General features: G+C 38.3%; 1 protein-coding gene across 4 annotated transcripts in view; it reads left to right on the top strand.

Moving 5' to 3' along the window:
• Window positions 1-22,552, top strand: part of LOC108274093 (PH and SEC7 domain-containing protein 1) — a 57,380-nt gene that overhangs the window by 24,919 nt on the left and 9,909 nt on the right. For all 4 annotated transcript variants that reach the window (XM_017483955.3, XM_017483956.3, XM_047159213.2 and 1 more), the window contains 5 exons: window positions 780-860; window positions 1,313-1,425; window positions 3,584-3,642; window positions 6,386-6,475; window positions 14,841-14,884. In XM_017483955.3, coding sequence (XP_017339444.1) covers window positions 780-860; window positions 1,313-1,425; window positions 3,584-3,642; window positions 6,386-6,475; window positions 14,841-14,884 — 387 coding nt within the window. The remainder of the gene's footprint in view (window positions 1-779; window positions 861-1,312; window positions 1,426-3,583; window positions 3,643-6,385; window positions 6,476-14,840; window positions 14,885-22,552) is intronic.

The following is a 22,552-nucleotide window of genomic DNA, read 5'->3' as shown; positions in this document are numbered from 1 at the left end:
TATTATCTGAAGTGTAGTTACTCTGCTGTTAATGTACAAAATGTTTCAAATCTACAGTATATTTTATCACCCTGTAATTGGTTCTGTGGGTGAAGGTTTGAGTAATAAAGATTTTAATGGGTACAATAAATACTTTTGACGGTACTTATTTGGCTAGTGGGTTTAATATGTGAACTGTTGAATTATAGTCATAAAATGAATCATTACGTTCATAACATCAAATGGTGGCAGAAAGATAACCCCTGAGTTACTGGAAGCACTCTTTGAATGAGATTAAATACAATAAACTATCAAATTATAAAATAAAATCAAAACCTTTTTGAGCAGTCTTATCTGCTGCATAATCTGTGCTTTGCCTCCCTTCATCACGCACAGAATTTCCATTTGCATTATTTAAGTTATGATTATGCATATATCCAGTAGAATTTAAAAAGGGGGAAAAAAGACCAAAGCTGAGCACTGCACTCGTACTGAGCAGTTTGGTATGACAGCAGGCTTCTGTTAGTCTCCAGACTTTTTCTGCCATATCTGTTCCTCTCTGCATCTCTCCATCCCTATTTGTGCTGTTGGACCAGTTTTTTGGACAGCCAGTGCTGCTCTGTCTTTGTTTGTTCAAGATCTTTCTCATATCTGACAGATGCACTATGGGAACAGCAAAGCCCCTCACCATGCGTTCCCGTCAAACTGTTATGGAAGAGCTTAATATGATATTAATCTGTTATTTGATTCTCTCTCAATATGCTCCTTGTTCTTTCTTTTTGGTTTCTATTTTTGTATAGTAATGATTTCAGCAGGATGGTAGCAGCAGAGTACCTGGGTTACTTTAATTTTACAGGACAGACTTTGGATCAGGCACTGAGGTTAGTGTGTTCAATGAGTTTTCATTAATGAATATAAATTTTAGAAACGGTCGGTGTGTATCTGAAATTATACCCTAATACTGTATAAGGCACAATATTGCAAGCTTTTCTATTTTGTAGCCATGTCTAAAAGGATATAGTGTGGACGTATAATCTGGCGTACTTTTTATGATGCTTTGGATTTTAAATGTCAGGATAAACCATAATAAGCAAAATGCCATTTCTTTAACATTTTGTTCAATTCATCATGCACTCTATTATTATGCTCTGATATGCTGGTCACATGTAAATATTAAGATTTTCCAGTCGATAGCTGTTAAAATAGTCAGCGCAGGGTCTAAAATGTTGTTTTTGATGTTGGGGGTGTGTTGTCTTTTTTTCTTACTTTTATTTTATTTTATTTTTTTCTTTGAGGATGTGTCCTTACCTGTTGTGTTTTGTTTTTACTTCAGGACTTTCCTACGGGAATTTGTGCTAAAGGGAGAAACACAGGAGCGAGAGCGAGTCCTAGCTCACTTCTCACACAGATACCTGCAGTGCAACCCTATCCTCACACTCTCTGAAGGTTAAAAAAAAAAAAAAAAAAAGGGTCATTTTTTTTGTGTGGAAGAACATGTTTATGGGCTTATGGGTGTGACCGTTTTCTCTATCATGGCCTGCTTCTGTTACATTTGAGTACATAAAATTAATTATACTTAACTGCTTTATCCCATCACTAGGATCCCATTTTTATTCGCCAAAATTAGGGCCTGATTTTAAGGGAGCTAACAATTCTGTGATTGTCTTGACTAGTTGGCAGTAATAGTAGCCTAGGGGCAGTGGCGTCTCAGTGGTTTGAGGCTCTGGGTTACTGATCAGAAGGTCAGGAGTTCAAGCCGTGACACTGCCAAGCTACCACTGTTGGGCCCTTGAGCAAGGCCCTTGACCCTCAACTGCTCAGTTGTTTAAATGAGAGAAATGTAAGTCGCTCTGGATAAGGGTATCTGCCAAATGCTGTAAATATAATATAATATTGACTAATATAAGTTTACACTGTCAAAAATTATGAATTGTATTTAGTGAAGTCTTTAAAAAATCTGTATAAAAAAACACTGATAAAAGCACTTATAAGCAGAAATATAGTGCCAGTCAAAGGTTTTTTAACACCTGGATTTTTAAAGTTTTATTACAGTTTAATTACTATTCATGTGACAGATGAAACAAAATGATGGAGCATACCAGTTTTACCAGGATTTAAATCTAAATCCTTGTGGAACTTCTTAGCTCACTCTCGGATCCTAATGGGACTATCAATCAGTGCTTTATTATAGGCAGGACCACTTGGATATTAAATCTGTTAAAGCTACAGATAAAAGACTTGCAGACAATTCTAGTATTAACTGTAATGTATCTGTGAAAAAGTATTTGCCCCATCCTGATTTTTTACTGTTTTTGTGTATATCTTATAATAAATAGTTTTAGATCTTCAAATGAATTACAACATAAAACAAAGGTAACCTCAGTGAACACACAATATAGTTTTAGTTTTTTTGTTTTTTATTGAAGCAAAAATGTTATCCAACACCTATCAACAATGTGAAAAAACGAATTGCCCCCTTAATCTGGTTGTGTCACCTTTAGCAGCTATAACTGCGACCAAACGCTTCCGATATCTGGAGATCAGTCTTTCACTTACTTCTAGGACTTACTCCTATGCTTTGGATCATTGTCTTGCTGCATAATCCAGTTGCGCTTGAGTTTCAACTTACTTACTGAAGACCAGACGTTCTACTTTAAGATTTTCTGGTGGAGAGCAGAATTCATGTTTCCCTGAATTACCGCAAATTGCCCAGGGCATGAAGCAGCAAAGCATCCCCACACCATCACACTTCCACCACCATGCTTGACCGTAGATATGATGTTCTTTTTGTGCTATTCTTCTTTCTTCTTCTAAATAAAACATTTAATTGTATTTCGAATCATTTGGAGATCTTTTTAAATCCCCTGTTAGATTCATAAGCATCCACAACCTTTTTTCTGTAGGCCTTACAGAACGCTTTAGAGCGTTCCATGACACCATACACCTCAATAACAAACGGAACATTACCTGATTATTTTATGTATTTGAAGGTGTGATAAAAGTAGGGCACGGTGGCTTAGTGGTTACCACGTTTGCCTCACACCTCCAGGGTTGAGTGTTCGATTCCCTGTGTGTGCGGAGTTTGCATGTTCTCCCTGTGCTTCGGGGGTTTACTCCGGTTTCCTCCCCCAGTCCAAAGACATGCATTGTAGGCTGATGGACATGTCCAAAAAGTTTCTGTAGTGTATGAATGGGTGTGTGAATGTGTGTATGATTGTGCCCTGTGATGGATTGGCACAGAGTGCGTCCCCCCAGGGTGTCCCCCCCGCCTTGTGCCCATGCCCGCTGGGACATGCGCCACGTTCCCCGCGACCCAGTAAGGATAAACAGTACAGAAAATGGATGTTTGGATAAATGTATGGGGTGTACTTACTTTTTCCATGTGACTGATCTGTTTTTTGTTCATTTAAGTAGTGAATTTAACTACAATGTCAATTTTGTGTCATTTGATCCTATAAAGTTCTAGCAACTTTATTAATTGGAACTGTTTCAAAGAGGGTCAAATGGATTTTATATATAATAAAAAGTGTCTATGTATGTATATATGTCATAATATTGTACTTGTATTGATATGATAAGTGTATCTATATATTTTTGCTTACAGACAGCATCCACACACTGACCTGCTCCCTGATGCTACTCAACACAGACCTGTATGGGCAGGTGTGTAGGGGATGAGCGGGAAAAAGAGAAATATTTTATTAATATTATTTGAATTATTTATTTTCTGAATGGAACAGTTTACACAGCTTTATTTGTGTAGAATGCCTTTGTATGCTGTAGCATTACAATTTCCCTTCACTGGATCTAAAAGGCCCAAACCTGTTCCAGCATGACAATGCCCCTGTGCACAAAGCAAGCTCCATAAAGACATGGTGTGCAAAGATTGATGTTGAAGAACTCGTGTGTTCTGCACAGAGCCCTGACCTCAACCCCACTGAGCACCTTTGGATGAAATTAACTTTAGTACACCTGGGTGACCAGGAAGAGGAAACTGTTCAACCGTGACTTCCTGTTTCACAGGAATATAAATATGAAGTAACACACAGACCAAATTCCCTTAGTCATTCAAAACAATGGGTAAGACCAAGGAATATAGCTGTGTTGTGCAGCAAAAGGTTGTTGAGCTTCACAAAATGGGAGGAGGCTGTAAGAAAATAGCACAAGCATTGAAAATGCCCATTTCCACCATCAGGGCAATAATTAAGAAGTTCCAGTCAACTGGAAATGTTATGAATCAAACTGTAAGAGGACGAGTGTCTATATTGTCTCAACGCACTGTGAAGAGGATGGTTCAAGTAGCCAAAAAATCTCCAAGGATCACAGCTGGAGAATTGCATAAGGTAGTTCTGTCTTGGGGTCAGAAAGTCTCCAAAACTACAATCGGAAGTCACCTACATCACCACAAGTTGTTTGGAAATGTTTCAAGAAAAAAGCCTCTACTCTCATCCATAAACAAACTCAAGCGTCTTCAGTTTGCCAGACACTACTGGAACTTCAAATGGGATCGGGTTCTATGGTCATTCTATGAAACCAAAATAGAGCTTTTTGGTAATAAACACCAGAGGTGGTTTTAGCATATGGAAGAGTATCACATGCCCACGGTTAAATATAGTGGTGGCTCTTTAATGTTTTGGGGCTGTTTTCCTGCTGAGGACCTGAGCATTTTGTTAGGATACATGGCTTCATTGACTATCAAATATCAACAGATATTAAACGAAAACCTGACTGCCACTGCCAGAAAGTTTAAAATGGGCCGTGGTTGGATCTTCCAGTAGGACAATGATCCAAAACATACATCAAAATCAACACTAAAATGGTTTACCGAAAACAAAATCAAGGTCCTGCCATGGCCATCAAAGTCCCCTGACTTGAAACTCATAGAAAACCCGTGGGGTGAACTGAAGAGGAGAGTGCATGAGTGTGGACCTCGAAATTTGAAGGATCTGGAGAGATTCTGTATGGAGTAATGGTCTCCTATCCCTTGCCATGTATTCTCCAACCTCATCAGGCATTATAGGAGAAGGCTCAGAGCTGTTATCTTGGCAAAGGGAGGTAGCACAAAGTAGTGTGTTACCTCCCTTTGTCTCCATTTAACACCAGCACAGAGTTCATGCCGAACATCTCCTGCTGAGTTCCTTTGCTGTGAAGTGCCAAAATCGATTTGTTAAAATGACTCACTTCTGTCTGTGGATCAGAAAGCATCCAATCCAGCAAATTAAAATCGTTCATTTGACAGTGCTTTTAAACAGACATTGCTTTTAAAAATGTTGTCTTGCAGCTACATTTGTAGGGGGGAGGTTATTAGTGGAGAGGAGAGTGATGTAGCCAATTCAGATATGGGGGTTATTAGGGGGCCATGATGGAGAAGGACCAATGGTGGGAATTTCAGCAGGACACCGGGATTATACCCCTACTCTTTTACGATATTTTTTTACTTTTACTGGTATTTTTAATGACCACAGAGAGTCAGGACCTCGGTTTAACGTCTCATCTGAAAGACAGTGCTGTTTTTATGGTATAGTGTCCCCGTCACTATACTGGGCTATTAGGCCCACACAGACCACAGGGTGAGCACCCCCTGCTGGCCTCACTAATACCACTTCCAACAGCAACCTTAGTTTTCCCCAGGAGGTCTACCATCCAGGTATTGGCTCAACCCTGCATAGCTTCAGTGTGAAACCAGGCGTGAACTGCAGGCAGATATGGCTCTGACATATCTGAGATATGGTCTTCTATTTTATTTGAAACTTTTCCATTATCTCTACTTGAAATCATGATTCAGAGGGTTTTCATGGAAAATACAACCTGCTTATAGATAGGTAACAAAGGAAAACTAGTGGCTCTGTTGGGGCATTTATTTATTTTACTGCTATGGTTTGGGTCCACTTGGTGAGAAGCGCCACTGCAAATCAATATTCTGACTGATCACCTTTATCCTATGATGAAATATTTTTATTTTGCTCGGCATGCTCTCTTCCAGAATGACGCCACCCCCAAACACAGGGCATGGGGGCTCTCTGGATAGTTTGATGAGGATGAAAATAATGTCAATCATTTTATGGCCTTCAGTCATCAGATTTCAATTCAATTATACACCTATGGGAAATTTTGGAGCAATGTATTAGACAGCCCTCTCTACCAATGTCATCCTACAGACCAACTGAGGGAATATCTTTTCGAAGAACAGTGTTCATCACTTCAGTACCGTTCCGGTGACTTATATAATCTGTTTCAAGGCACTATTAAACTGTTCTGGATGGTTGTGGTGGGCCAACACCGTACTAAGACATTATATTGTTTTTTCCATTAATTTATCACCCATCTGTATGTAGTCAGTTATTCAAAATAAGATATCAGTGAAATAAAACTGATATGCATCCATAAATCTCGTTTATGCTAACAGAATATTGGCAAGCGGATGTCCTGCACGCAGTTCATTGGAAATCTGGAGGGACTGAACAACGGCCAAGATTTCCCAAAAGAGCTCCTCAAGGTAGATTGCTAAGGCTATTACACAAATACTGAACTTGCTGATGTACTAAGTAATGGACCTGAAAATCTGTATACCTGGGTTCCATGCAGTGCCTAGTGAGGGAGTCAAGTGTATATAAAGAACACTGTTCTTTTGTGTACTTATATTGCTATAGTCTGTGTGATATAGGAGCAATTGGTTGTCTTGTGGGATTTGCCTGGTCATTAGGCTGTTTTTCATTAGATTTCATTATTAGATTATTACTTTTATGTCAGGGATAGAAATACTGGTGGTTCCTTTCATTAAGCCCACAGACACATTACAAAGTCAATCAGCAGAGTCTCTGGTTTTACTAATGAATAGTAATGAGATTTGCTTCATTAAGCCTGCTGGTGACTGGGTTTATAGATTCATGTTTCAGTAAAGTGGATGTTTTGATCTGAAGTGATTACTGAGTATGATTACCATAACTATCTACCTTCACTTTGTTTATTAATGGAAAGGGTCATTTCCATAGTTACTGAATGACCTTTTCATTGATAACATGCCTACAATATAATAATACACTTAAACAATTAAGTATAATTTGTAGTAAGGAGATGTTATAGAATACAAAATTAGCCCAATATTTAAAAAATAAAATAAAATAAATAAATAAAAACCCATGTCAACTGCCGCCACTTGTATGCCGAGTTAAAATCATTCAGTACATGATTAATTGTGAAGCACAAATGATGTTGACAACTACGAGTGGTGTATTAAAATATGTTTCGGGTGTAGTGTTGGATTTACTGGGTAGTCTTGTATTTTATAATGAGATAAAAACTGAAATTTCAGTGGCATTGCCTTTCTGTTCACATACTTTTAAAGACGTTTTTCATAACATTTATACATGACATGATTTCTACATTAGATCATCTTGGACTCGCCCAGTACTTACTGATTAAAGGTTTGAATAAAATAAACAATACTCCAACAACAACAGCCTCTTGCTGACTGACTCATTTCCTCGGTAAATTATCACAAGTTAACTAAAGTATTAAAAGGTACAGGAATACAGGTTTCTTCACAGGCTTGGACCAGTGACGAGTTTTAAAGGATGTATTAGGTTATATTAGCTTAAACTGCTACTTTCCATTTTCCTCCTCAATCAGCCAAGTATAATTGTATCGCTTGTATGAAAACAATACAAAAACATTTTCACAACTAAGTCATAAAATCCGATAAACATTTTACTCGATATGGCCAAACATATATGGACACCTGACCAAATCCAGATCTGGCTTCACTATTGCATATGTGAGTGAATGGACAAATTATCACAGCCATGCTCCAAAATCTAGTGGAAAGCCTGACCAGAAGTGTGGAGGTTATTATAACAGCAAAGGGGACTAAATCTGTAATGGGATTTCTTAACAAGCACATATGGGTGTGATGGTCATGTGTCCACATACTTTTGGACATATAGTGTAGCTGTGCATTAAGGGTAGGAGGTGTGGCCAAATATTATATAAAGATACTTAGGCATTTTGCCAACAGTGCTGCAGCAAAACTCTAGTGCTGCGTTTATGTATTTATGTTCAATGTTAAAGCTATTTTTAAAGTGACTGTGCAAATCTCTCCCAGTTATAATGGGGTCGGTCAGTGTTATAAAAGTACTCATGACATCTGCATTATCTAAGAAAAGTACATTATTGCATCATTTATACTTATTACAGTATATTGTAATATCACCCAGCCTCAGTCACCTTTGCTAAAGAGATTCTTACTCCCTGTGATTAATGTAAAAAAAAAAAATCTGGCTTGATAGTTTAATGTGCATATGCAATGTTCGCTGAGAGGAAGATATGCTACAATATGTTACCATCACCGTGGCTTAAAATCCAATATTCACACAAGTCCTCAATATTGTTTTCAGATTTTTTTTTTTTAAAAATGCATTTTACATGACTTCCTGTACCATTTGGCTTTTTATTTATTTTCATTTTTTTGAGTGCTGGCCATGGTGCTGAAGTCACATTACACTGGTGCTGGTAGTGTGGGTGGAAAATTGTGTGTGGAATATTGTTAGGATTGACAACACTGGTATGAAATTTTAACTGATGTTAAATGGAAACACACTAGAACATTCTGAATAACATTTAAATGATGGACATTGAGATTTTTCTCTGTGATTACATACAGCAGGATTTTAAAAGCCATACACCCCCCTCTCTCTCTCACTCGCTCACTCTTATTTCATGTCCCTCTTCCCCCTCCAGCTATCACTTTCTAACCCACAACAGCAGTTCTTGCTTTATTTCCTCCTACTCTGCCCATCTCTATCTTCTTTCTCTCTACTCTCTTTTACATCAACAGTTCTTACTTTTCCTCCTACTCCTACTGTCTCACTCGTTTGCGCTTACTCACAGACAGTATTGCTACTGAAACAAGTCATCATTGAAACTCAAACGCCACAGCATCAGTGCACTTGATGCTAGATTTTGTTTCTCTGTTTGACGAAAGAATCTGTGCTGAGGTTACGCAGTTTTTGGTGGAGTGGGTTCTGTTGCCACAGCATCGTTAATTGTGTAAATGGTATAATTGTGTCCTGAAGGATGGCGTCATGTTGCAAAGCAGCATACGTACAGAAACACAATGCAGATTCGACCACTTTGTTTGTGAAGCTGATAGTGTTTGTATCTTACATTCACGAATACCAACACAAATTTCTTAAGCTATGGCTTTCTTTACTTGCCATTCACCCTGTATGCAATGATTTTACTAAGGAATAAAATACTTTGGGACATGCCATTATAAGAAAATAATCAATATCTGTAGTGTGTAATTCTGCTTGGCACGAAGTGGTGTTAAACCCCTAACATGGATTATTTTCCTATACCAGCATGGCCCTAAGTTGAAGATTAGAACAAGACAAAGCAAGGTTTTTCTAATCTTGAATTGCCCAGTTTCGGTGAACTGTGGTAGCCCATCTGCTTCAAGGTTTGTGTATTGTACAGATGTGATGCTTTTCTGCTCACCGTGGTTGTAAAGTGTGCTTATTTGAGTTACAGTCAGCTTGACTTAGTCTGCCCATTCTTCTCGGACTTCTCACATCAGCAAGGCATTTCCGACCACAGATCTGCCACTCAGTTAATGCTTTTTGTCTTTCACACGATTCTGTGTAAACTCTATGCATGAAAATCCCAGATGATCATCAGTTCCTTTAACTAGCATTAGCATTAACTGAAGCTCCTGACCTGTATATTCATGATTTTATGCATTATCCTGCTTCCACATGATTGGCTGATTGGATAATTATATGAATGAGCAAGTGTACATCTGTTCCTAATAAAGTGGCTGGTGAGTGTATAGCTTATATGTTGTATTCAGGTGACTCAAATATTTCTCGATATAATTTTTAAAGCAGTTTTTGTTCAACTGTTCTGATTTTATCAGCAATGTTGCAATGAAAGGGAAACATGAAGCTGTTAAATATTTCTGTTTATAGATGACTGACCATTGTTTATGTAAAATCTGATAAACGGTCTGGCTGTAGGCGTTTCATTAATGAGTGCAGTAATTTGTGTATGTTATTTTGATAACAAACAGGCCTAACATACCCTGCATGAGTAGCTGTGAAAGCGTTTGTTAGGCTACTCTGAGTGAGTGAATATAAATGACATTGGCTAAAAAAAACCTGTTATGATAGACTGGGTTTCAGGTCTTACTTTATATAGATGCAATTTGTCAGTGCAAACATGCGTGCATTTGTTAGGTCCTGCTGGTGCAAAGCTGCCATTAAGGCTGCGTGAATCTAATGATGACGCACATTTATGTTCTTGTTACTACATAAATCCATATGCATTATTTTTTTTCATAAATTTCTTAACAATTGTATTGAATTTACTTGCTGTTGTAGATAGTGAGTCGTGTTTGCTCTGAGAGTAAATATAGTCTAAATAATATATAAATGAGTATAAATGACTAAATGAGTATTTCATAATGACGCCAGTGCACTTTGGAGTTAGCCTGTGTTTGGGGTTTTTTTCTGCATTTGAACAGCTTTATACTGTAAAATGCATCCTGTTTTTCACACATTCCTACATGTGCTGATTTTTCTGTGTCTGATCAGTGTTAATCATATTTCTCTCTTTCCCTGTCTCTTTCACACATAGCTTTGAGAGAGAACTAGTGCAGAATGTTAATCAGTATTCAGAGCGTGGGGCTGTGTGTGTGTGTGTGTGTGTGTGTGTGTGTGTGTGTGTGTGTGTGTGTGTGTGTGTGTGTGTGTGTGTGTGTGTGTGTGTGTGTGAGAGAGAGAGAGAGAGAGAGAGAGAGAGAGCGCGCGTGTGTCTGGGTGTAGAGACAAGTCGGATGCTACGATTGGCTGCGCAGTAGCTGAGTGCCGAGGGAGGGAGATATGCATTGAGGGAGAGAGAGAGAGAGAGAGAGGCTGAGAGAAACGGAGAGGTAAGGGGAGGGTGGAGAGGAACTCGCAGCCTGAATCAGGTCTCCTCAAGACTCGATCAGTTTCTATCAGCCACAGTGGATGGACTGGAATAGAGAGGCTCGTTTTCAGGTTTGAGCTTGAATACCTTATAGCGATTCAAACGGAGCACAGAAAGGGATTATGAAGAATCGTTTTTCTGCTTCTGGAGGGCGTCTGTACCAAAACGGGAAAAACGAAAGAGGAAAAAAAAAGGCTTGAAGCTGTAAATGTGTATGTAGAAAGCAAGCGAACAAGAGACACGTCTTCTAAAGCCTGAGGTCTGTTCAGTTCTTCTTACAGGCAAGATGAGTGGAGCGAGCAAGAGAGAGGAGGCGAGGAACCTGAGACCCTGATTTAAAATAATATTTTTATTACATTTTTTTTTTTATGAAGCTCGGTGATTTTTTGTTGTTGTTTTTTATTGCGATATCCTGATTATGTGGCAGCTTTTTGGCATATTCTAGTTATTTAGTTTGATGTACTTAAATTTTTGGATTGATTCTGATACACTGCGTGTTTGATGGAAGCCACTTAAGTCACATCCACCTCTGTACAGTGTGTTTTTGTGTACGCGTGGGTGTGTGCTCACTTGTGTTTCCACCCATTGCATCCATCTGTTGGATTCTGGCTGTGCTTTCACACTTCTGCAAGTATCCTTTGCCATCTGCGTGTGTATGCATGGCTTTTTGCCTCCTGTTATATCACCAGTCCCTTGTTTTTGATCTGAGAAATGGATTGTTCGGTTCCAGACTTGTTTTGAGTTCAGGATATAGGCTTTAGATTGGGCTTTGTGGTGTTTATTTTACTCCATCACGTTCAGGCTGTTAAAGTCAGCTTTACTACAGAGATCAGATGTTCTGACATCTTCATCCTCTTCCCTGTCTTCTTTTTAGTGCATCTTATTTTTCAAGTGGGTTGAAAAATATCATCTTGGTTGCATCATTTTAAGTTGAATTTGTTGGTAATGGCTATGGCTCCATTGCACTATTCATGTTTTGATTTGTGTGTTTGGAATTCACTTTATCGTGTTTGTGACAAACAGTTGAGATAACATTTATAATGGTACTACGTGAAGCTGGATTATAACCTGACCACATCAAGGCTTCTTTTTTTTGGAAAGGAAAACTGAAGTGAAACTGGACAGTCACTTATTGCCACGTTTTAAGGGATTTATCCGTGTGGTGTTGGGTTTTTGTTTTGTTTTTTTCTGAAAGGTCACTTACCTGGAGTTTTATTTCTCCTCTAAGCTTCAGCTTGGAGTAAACATTTGACATTTTTTCTAGATTTTCATCACTTTCATTTTAAGAACCATCACTGCCGGACGAGACCTTGGCCTCACTGTGCGAATCCTCAGGATTGGCCTGTTTAGCTCCCTTTAACCCGTTTCCCTCATCATGATCGGTGTAAACAGTCTGCATTCAGCTGGACGTCTGCGCTCCCGTTCTCTCTGTTCTGTACGTTACGGGCGAGATTTCCGTATGATGGATCCATTTCGTTACCCGCGTACACCACGATCCCGTTCCCTCAAGCCACTAGTGTTCCCTGACCTGCTGGGCAAAGCTCAGGATGGCCAGAAACATCCACAGTTCCGCAAAAGGAGGGTATGCTGTCCGTCAGCCTCAGTTTTCTCTGCATGCCTGTCTTACTTGTGTAGCCTATATATAGTGCTCCATCTCTTATTTAATCACCTTCCCATTCCCTTCCTTACTCATTCACCTGTCTCACCCTTGCTCCAGGCTTGTGAAACATCTGTTTAGCAATACATTAGACATATTTCAGAGCTAGAATATATATATATATATATATATATATATATATATATATATATATATATATATATATATATATATATATATATATATATAAAAAATAATGTACATTAGATAGAAATCCCTATGTGTATACATTATCCGCTTTGTGTGCTCTTAGTGGAAGATTAATTTTCCAGTAGCGGCATGTCCCAAAATGTTTTACTCCTCTTATACCTCAGTGATTTGTCAACAAATACAATTTTAATTTATTCATGAAATACACACTGCACTTCTTAAACAATTATAGTTGTTTTTTTTTTTTTTTTTACATTTAACGTTATGTCTGAGACACAGTTCCTGTCATCACTTGCGTTATAGCAGCTGTTCCCTCACCGGCCCTTTTTTCTTCTCTCGCTTGAAGTTAGTAAGACAAAAAAAATCACAGCTTGTCATTTTCCTGATAAACCAGAAATCCTAAACTGATCTGTCGCGAAGACTGTCTAATGGTAGAAGACTTCAAGTCACCTTTTATGAATGATAAATGAATGTCTCTTTACAGAAAGCTTCTCCACATCAATGATTATACATTGTTCCATGTTAAATAACTTCACATTTTTAAACCCATTTATTAATTAGACTGATTAGCACCCACCATACAAGCCCCTGTGAATGAGCTGTTACTATAGAAACGATGACGCATTAGAACAAGCGCATTGATGGAAACCTATCATTTAGGGTACAGCTGTAATTATTGTCAGAGCTGTGCTGTTATGGAAAATTAATTGACATCTTCAGATTCAAACACTCGGCAGCGCTGTGGTATAATAGCTATAAAGACACAGACATAATATCATTTTGCAGCTCTGAATGCAGGCAAAGGCATCCTCTAAACAGCTGTCGATCCAATTCCATTTCATTCTGACCCTAACATGTTTCAATGATGGTTTAACAGTGTTAAAGAAGGCTTCACATTGGGGTAATGGATCAGAATGCGTCGATATTGCTTTTTCACAGGTGGTGTCTACTTTTACAATAGCAAACACTGAGGACCTGTAGGTACCAGTTACCAAAAAAGCACATTACTGCAATTACTGGGCAGTTGAATACAAGCAATGAATCAACATGGATGTGTTATGATGGGCATCATATATTATGCTGTAAAAATGGATTATTCTAGCAAGGAGTGGGTATTATCATCAGTATGTTTAGAGCTCTGACCAGCAAATAAGATGGCTAGTTTTACAGAATTTGTAAACAGTTGTAAACCTGTGTGCATTAAATGAAACTTTGTTAAATATCTGCTTTGTTATGGGTATTTCTGGTGCTTGTTATCAAATCTCAGTAAAACCAAATGTGTTGAATATTTCTTCAAGTATCAAGATACTGTTTTATATTGCTTATCTGTACTGAATGTTTAAGCAATCCATTTTGAAATCCATATAATAAGCCATCAAATGTGCTGTTTACAATAATACAACTATTACCACGTTTACTGATGTGCACTTGCATGGAAAGTTGCTGAGTGCTTAGTGTTTGCTTGTATTTCCTAGTGCGTTATCTGTTCTTGTTCCAGCAAGCATCTTATCGTGAAACATACTGTGCGTCTTTAGAATGACGGCTATCATGATACATCACTCAGCTGTGATGTTAACTTATTGATGTAATCAGTTTTGCAGTGCACCGTATTATGAAATGGATATAACCTCACAGTCTATTTTAACATTACCATTAACGTTACTCCTTGAATTAATATGCTGCACTTGAATTGATGGCTGTGCTTTTTTTAATTTTATTTATTTATTTGTTTATTTATTTTATTTTTATGTGGTAGCACAGACATCGAATAATCAATTCCATGAGCATAATTATCCAAAATGACGGCAGTCATGTTCGTCGGGTTCATCACAAATCATTCTGAATTTCTAATTAAAGCTATGGGAGACTGATATTAATCACAAATAAGTCATTGTTGCCACGTTCTGCTGTGGTGATGATTACTTCTGTTTTTGATCCTCTGAATTGTGTTTTCTATAGATATGTTTGGGTAGACAAGATATTAGTGTTTCTGTACCACCATAAGAATAGTGTAACACACACACACAGGCAGATATAACACACTCAGCATAATATTTGCATCTAATTCCCCTGTTGTGTCTCTCTGCAGGCTCTCTACAACTCCATTAAGAATGAGAAGCTTCAATGGACAATGTGAGTCTGTTGTTCTCTCTCTCCTACTGTACCTGCTCATGGTTCCAGATAGAAAATGGATCCTTTTTCATTTTACTTGACTACAAATGTCTGTTTCTGTACTGTGGGGGGGTGAGGGGGGGGGCAATGACCATTTTAATGCCAAACAGTTTGGGTTTTTTTTTCATGAACATATGTGCAGGTTGCAGCATATTTATGGTGTTTTCATTGATAAAAGGGTACATGTTAGTATGGGTGTGTATATTGATGACGTCTGCTGTGATGATGCTGTAAGGGGCGTTGGGTAGGAGCATTACTGTGTCAAAGATTTCTATTCTTGCTTTTGCCATCGCAGTCACCAATTAATGTCCCTGGCTTTCCTGGTGCTGTTGCCATGGTTACGCCTCCATGGCTACCATAGCAGCAGCTCTTCTCCTCATGTTGATCTGAATTCATTCTCACTCTTGCACACACGCGCACACACGCACGCACACACACACACACACACACACACACACAACAAGCAAAAGCACATAGCAGTGCATAGCAGTAGCTCTTTGAAACCTATGGCTGCCTTCTTATATCCAAAATAAAGGTGTGCTCACAGTCCTCCTACTACCTGCCTTAAAATAGTCTCCCTTTCTCTCCCATTCACTCACACACACACACACACACACACACACACACACACACACACACACACACACACACACACACACACAAACTGCAGCAGAACACGCATCTTAAGAGATGCCAGTCCACTTTCTGCGGCATATCACAGGGAAATGATGTGATGCATTTCACAGTAGTAGTGTTATGCAAAAATGCTCACTGCTCCACATGGGTATGTGTTACACTTTCCATTTTATACATTATATATGAAGAGTTGTGGGCTGTTGTGAGGCAGTGCACAGTGTGCTGGAAATCTCCATACGGTATGTTACTGGAGAGAACCAGATTGGGGATATTGAGAAAGAAAGAACATACGAGTGAATTGGATGAGGAGACTGTATATAGAAATGGAAAAGGTTGAAAGGTAGCAAAACACAGGGATGAAAGGATACTGTGTGTCTTAATGTCAATCATCTCTCACGATTTTGTAACCTTGAAAGGTGCATATGACCTCTCAGCTAGTGTTCCTCAATTGCTGATTGTTTAGGGCACTATATATATATATATATATATATATATATATATATATATATATATATATATATATATATATATATATATATATATATATATATATATATATATATATATATATAATATGTGTGTGTGTATGTATGTATGTATGTATGTATGTATATATATATATATATATATATATATATATATATATATATATATATATATATATATATATATATATATATATATGTGTATGTGTATATATATATATATGTGTATGTATGTATATATATGTATATATATATGTATATATATATATGTGTATGTGTATATATATATATGTGTATATATATGTGTATGTATATATATATGTATATATATATATATATATATGTGTGTGTGTATGTATGTGCGCTTGGGTTGAATGTTAAGAAAGTAGGACGCTGAATTCATATTAATAGGTTAAACCCTTAGTTACTTTACTCAGTTGTCTAGGACAAAATCAATATGTACATCTCTTCAAGATCATTTAATAGTAAATAGTATTGTATAAAATTAAAGAAGGGATTATAAAATTACCATGGAATGCATCTTAAACCGGAGGCTACAGTGGCTTAGTGGTTCGCATGTTTGCCTCGCATCTCTGGGGTTGGTGGTTCAATTCCTGCATCCATCCTGTGTGTGTGGAGTTTGCATGTTCTCCCCGTGCTTTGGGAGTTTCCTCCAGGTACTTCGGTTTCCTCCCCAGTCCAAAGACATGCACTGTTTGGTATCTCTAAACTGTCCGTAGTTTGAGAATGTGCATGATTGTGCCCTGAGAAGGGTTGGCACCCCGTCCAGGCTGGCACCCTCCGCTTTGTGCCCTGGGTAGTCTCCAGGCTCCTCGTGACCATGTGTAGTATAAGTGGTACAGAACATGTATGGATGTATCTTAAAATTTGTTCATCTGCTAATTTATAAATTAAATGTCACTGTCCGTCTTTCTGCCAACCAGACCTTAAGATGAGTGTTCTGTACTTTGTGGTTCTGTATTTTGCCTCTTGTGTACTTTGTGGAGCTTGTTTTTGAGGTCAAGCCCTCACAATCACACAGATGTTACATTCCAACAAGCTGTCTGTCACATGACTGCATTGTGCAAACTAAATTAAGCAGACCAGGCTTTGTAACATTAATTAATGTTTTTAGTTGATTATTGAAAGGAGTTGGATCTGGGATTTTCAAACTACTATGCTCCTGAGCTTTTCACATTCAACCTTTGCAAGGAATAGTTCAAAAAGCTACAACCAACCAAAGATTCTTTATGGAGTCAAAGCAGCATGGGGAGAATCATGCAACTAAACGAACATGCTGCAACGGAGTTAATCCTGAGTGTGCAGAATGTCATCTTATTGGACTTTCTCTTAAAGAGAAAGACCATGTCGGGTGCGATCTCATGTCATGAGTGTGTAATAAGAAATAAAGTGTTTCTCTAGTGTGTGCAGAAGTTTTGATGAGTGGTAAAAAAGTTGCCTGAATCCAGGTGCCGTTTGCATCATACTGATTGAATGATGTAAGCACCATGAGTCCATGGAGTCATCCTGTTGGGTATGAACATGGCAGGCCAGTGGTGGCAGTGTGATGTGGTGATTGTTGTTGTTGTTCTAGCTCACACTAGGGCCTCACAGTATTGTTGCAGATCAAATTCATCCTTTCTTGGCTAAACTTTGTCCACATTCAGATTAAAATACAATATATTTTACAAGTTTGAGTTTTGTCATATGCTCAAATACAGTGTACGATATTCAATGACATTATTACTTGTATGTTCAACAGCAGCAATAGACATGAGCAGAATTATGTACATTATTTACATGACTAAGTGTGTCAGTGCTAAGTTGCAAGTTCACGTTATAATTATGTGTTTGGATGATAAGTTATTTACTCATCACCCCAAAGTACTCCACAAACATGACTGCATATAGATGATGATGGTGCAGCATGTAGTGTTGCCATCTCACAGCTCTAGGATCCTAGTTTCGATCCAGAGCTCCAGGTTACTGTCCGTGTTTGTCCTTGTTTCTGCATGGGTGTCCTCTAGGTACTTTTGGTATCCTCCTACCTCCCAAATGCACTGGTGTCCCATCCAGGGTGTATTTCCACCTAACGCCCAGTGTTCCCAATATAGGCTCTGCATTCACCACAACCCTGATCAGAATAAAGTGTTCATGAATGTCAGCTAGTTTTATTTACTTCAGTGTCGTGCACTGTCTCCGGATATCTATCTCAAGCAATCAAGCATTTTTGAGATGGAGGAGGGAAGGGGTGTTTACAACAATAATTTTTTTGAAAATTCAAGCAAAACACTACCAGAATCTTGCAGAATTAAGGCCCAGATTTGACCCTGTTCAAGATGGACAAAGTAGTATAATAAATAAGACTGCGAATATATTTTGGATATTAGATTAAGAATTTTTTGGAGGGATGTTCTGTTCTCTGATTCACTGCCAGTTATGCACAGATCTTTGGCTGGAAGAGCTGTGTGTTGTACAGAATTTGCCAGAATTTCATTAATTTCTCCACCTTGTCCCATGTGAATGTGTAACAGATGAAGTTCTGCTCAGTGCTTGCTGCCGGTGGTATTTCTGTGACTCCTCTCATCTCTCATGTGTATATTATTCTGTTGAGATTTGATGTCAGCTTTTAATTGTTGGCCTCCATTTTTCACAGCTTGGCTAAATGTCATGGTTATATATCTTGTCTCAGAAGCTGAATAGCTTTTGAAGTGATGCATCAGTACGTGATGGCTATGAAAATGACAAGGCTGCTGGTGTTGTTGTTTTATTAATGGTTCATTCTGGGATCTGGATATTCGTCTGTGTACAGAGAGGAATATCAAAGCTGGCACGTTTAAGGTTTCAGGGTTCCATCTAGAAATTTTTTTACGATATTAAGCCATAAAATATACTTTTAAGCACTTATTTGGTGTAAAAGGTCTTGTGTGTTTAATGGTGTGTAAATAACATGGGCGTAACAGTAATCAATTTTTGCCAAATAGAAAATATAGAACGTCATATTTCCAAGGTCTAAAGATAGCAGTTTATGTAGGGTAAGGGGAATCTGTGATTGAAAGGAAAGGGTTTTTGTGTGTAAACAGGTTCCCAGGTACTGTATGTGTGAATGTGTTTTGTGGCAGTGCCTTGTTTATGCATCAAAATGCCAGTGAATTTGGATGGCTGCTGTTAGACCTGTTCTTTTTCGTGTAAGTGCATGTGCTAAGGTGGGGTTCTTTTTTGTGGGGGGGTGTGTGTGTTTTATGTGTCCTCATTAGCCACCGCACTCCTTTTTGCACGACATTTCTTTGTTCCTACTCGCTGCTGTTTCATTAATACACACTTCAGCCTCTGCCCTGGGTTTGTCTTTACACGTTAATTATCTGTTATCCTCAACAATGATTGGCACCTGACTGAGTCACAAAACATGGTGTCTAATTAGCTAGTGTATTCAGAAACTTAGCATTTTACTATACTTTGATCACGTTGGCCATGGGCATTAATTCTACAAAATTATGCATGGAAGGGCTGGGAATGTCACTGTTCCGTCTTCGCCCATTCCTTCTCATACTAAATCAGTTTGTTTCACGTCCTATAGCATCAGAAGCACTTTGCTTGCACATGAACTTTAATGAACCTAATGAAGAAACCCTGTGTAATACACTGAAATCTTTACTACTGAAGCATTGTGCACAGCGCGTACAGGCATAATTGTGTACCTACAAAAGTCCTGTATGGTGGATAGACCTGTATGTTATATTAAACATTATATAACACCACCTTCCTTTAGAGTTCTCTTTTCTTTGTTTTACCCTTCATCATGCACATGTCAGTCTGCACAGTTTCTGCCTGGGTTTTTTTTTTTAAATAATTTTTTTATTTTTTTATTCCTTTGTGTGAGATAATGCTGGCAGTTACCAGGCAACAGGCTTGAAGTTTTCCGCACATGCTCCGTCAGTCAGCCGTGTGTGTGTGTGTGTCGGTTGACCGCTGCACTTTTTCTCTGCTCGTCAGTGATGAAACCACTCAGGGTTCAGCCTCTGGTTAAGATCCATTTTAGCTTTTTTGGCCCACGCTTTGAGCTGTAAAATGGCACAGTATTTCAGCAGAGTTTATCTTATTGATTTTGACATGTTCACAGTGGCTTATATAACACCAAAATGGTTTTATACAATCATCCATCCATCTATTTTCTATACCGCTTATCCCAGGGAGCATGGGGCACAAATCGGGGTACACCCTGGGCACGGTGCCAATCCATCACAGGGCACAATTCACATTCACACACCCATTCATACACTACAGAAATGCCCATCAGCCTATCATGCATGTCTTTGGACTGGAGGAGGAAACCGGAGTACCCAGGGGAATCCCCTGACGCACAGGGAGAACGTGCAAACTCCGCACACAGGGCAGTGGTGGGAATCAAACCCCCAACCCTGGGGTGTGAGGTGAACGTGCTAACTACTAAGCCACCGTGCGCCCATTTTATACGGTCATTAAACCACAGTGTTCTCATGGCCTCTGTTTACAACCTGCTGTGTGTATCTGTAACTGATTTGTGGCACTGCATTGTTATTTCATTAATGTAAGGTTGCTGGCTTTACCCCTGTGCTTGATGACTATTATATAAGACCAAAAAGCCACAGTTTAAGACCTTGGAGTTGCTCATGAATAAATTCCCATATCAAACTGTATAGCATCACTGATGAAGTATATCCCGAAAGCATATGTTGACTCTGTAGGATGCTGAGTAATTAATACATGCTTTTTCTAATCTCTAACTTGGACTATTCTAATGTGTTGCTGGCTGACTGCCTTGCTGCTTCTTTAAAGTAAAACATCAGTGATTTCAGAAGTTCATCTCCATATCAGGAAAAGAATATACCCAGTTCTGTAGTCAAGTTTTACATGTAGTACAAAATCCCTCTTTTCAATGTTTAAATATCTGAATGGTTTAACTCTGGCATTTCTTGCTGGTCTTCTGAAGCAGTATACAGTAGCCCATCCCAAATATTTTACTTAGCTGACAGAAGCCTTGACAGAATCTTGACTCCGTCACGTATCCGTCACAGCTCAGCAACTCCTGTAAGAGTGTTTCAGAGAACATTTTGAACATGTTATTACTCTACAGGTGTTTTTAAATACAGATTTAAAAAATTACTTCTCTAGCATGATCAGTTCTTTTGTTTTCTTATCTAAGATACGTTTTAATTAATTGTAGTATTTTTCATATTTAATTTGCTTTATATTTTTATGTGCTTTGTCACACACTTTATGGTTTACTGGATAATGAAAGGATCTTCGATTCTCCATGGGGGAAAAAAAAAACGTGCAGCACTGTCACATACAAAGCATCTCTGTGCTGAGAACATGCTGACATGAGCATTCAAGTTTCTTCCTGCCACGATTTCATAGTTTTGACAGACTGAACAATATGTTTTGGCCATTTTGGCCTCCACTTTCTGGTTTCTGAAACTCTGGGATTGTTTACAACTAGAGAATTAAAAACTCGTCATGAGTCATAATGTGCCACATAAAACCTTGAAGGGTTCCCTCCTGAGAGCGACAGAAGCCAAACAATCCTTTTGTGTGTGTGTGTGTAAATAGTTAAACATGAAATCTTCTATATGTTAAGCAGTTGAAGATGTTGGACTCAAAATTAAACATGTCTGCACTCCAGGGCAAAAAAAGCCAGACTAAGACCAAAATGGCAAATTATTAAGCTTTTAATGGTCTTACAACAAATTATTGGTCAGAATATTAGCAAATACATAAAGTACCTTAGTATGGGATAGCTTTCCCCTTTGCTTTCTGTAAATGTTTAAGTCTTGTGGGTAAAATTGCAGACAGCTTTGTATTTTGTTTTATTTTATCTATTTTATTTTTACTTTTATTTTAATTTTGTACGCCCAGACATGTTAGTTTGAATTTGACATCAAACATTTTAATCATTATCAGGATTTTACCTTTGCACACAAGACTATAAAAGTGAATTTCCCGGTTTCTAGATTTTTTCCCCCAACAGTTCACTGCAGCCAAAGTGAACGAGAAAACGGTGGAACACGAGATCTCAGGAGTGCATTTGTTTAATTCTTGCTAATTTTCTGACCAATGATTTGATGTTAAGACTAGTAATATTTTGCTCTTTTGGGTTTGGCCCATTGTTTTTGCCCAGGAGTGTAGATTATGAGGAGGAGGAGACTTCAAGAAAGTTTTTTAAAAAGTTTTCTGTTTATATAGTTTGAGAGTAGCATCTACTGTCCCTGTGCAACTTTGTCTTGTTAAATGATGCAATCTTGCATACTGTGGATTAATATCATCTCAACAAGGGGTGTTTCAGCGAGCATAATGTGAAGGGGGGAACAGATAGTATGGAGAAGAGCAAGTGTTATGGAGTCAACTTTAGAGACAACCGTCTGATATGAGCACAAGTCAGGACAGCTCATTAGCAGGCACAGTGCCATGCATTCAGTCATGCATGCTGTATAAAATTGGGACCCAGAATAGGGCAGCAGAGCTTTATATT

This window comes from Ictalurus punctatus, chromosome 13 (assembly GCF_001660625.3).
Source record: "Ictalurus punctatus breed USDA103 chromosome 13, Coco_2.0, whole genome shotgun sequence".
Taxonomy (NCBI): domain Eukaryota; kingdom Metazoa; phylum Chordata; class Actinopteri; order Siluriformes; family Ictaluridae; genus Ictalurus; species Ictalurus punctatus.
This window is presented reverse-complemented; position numbering and strand designations above follow the sequence as displayed.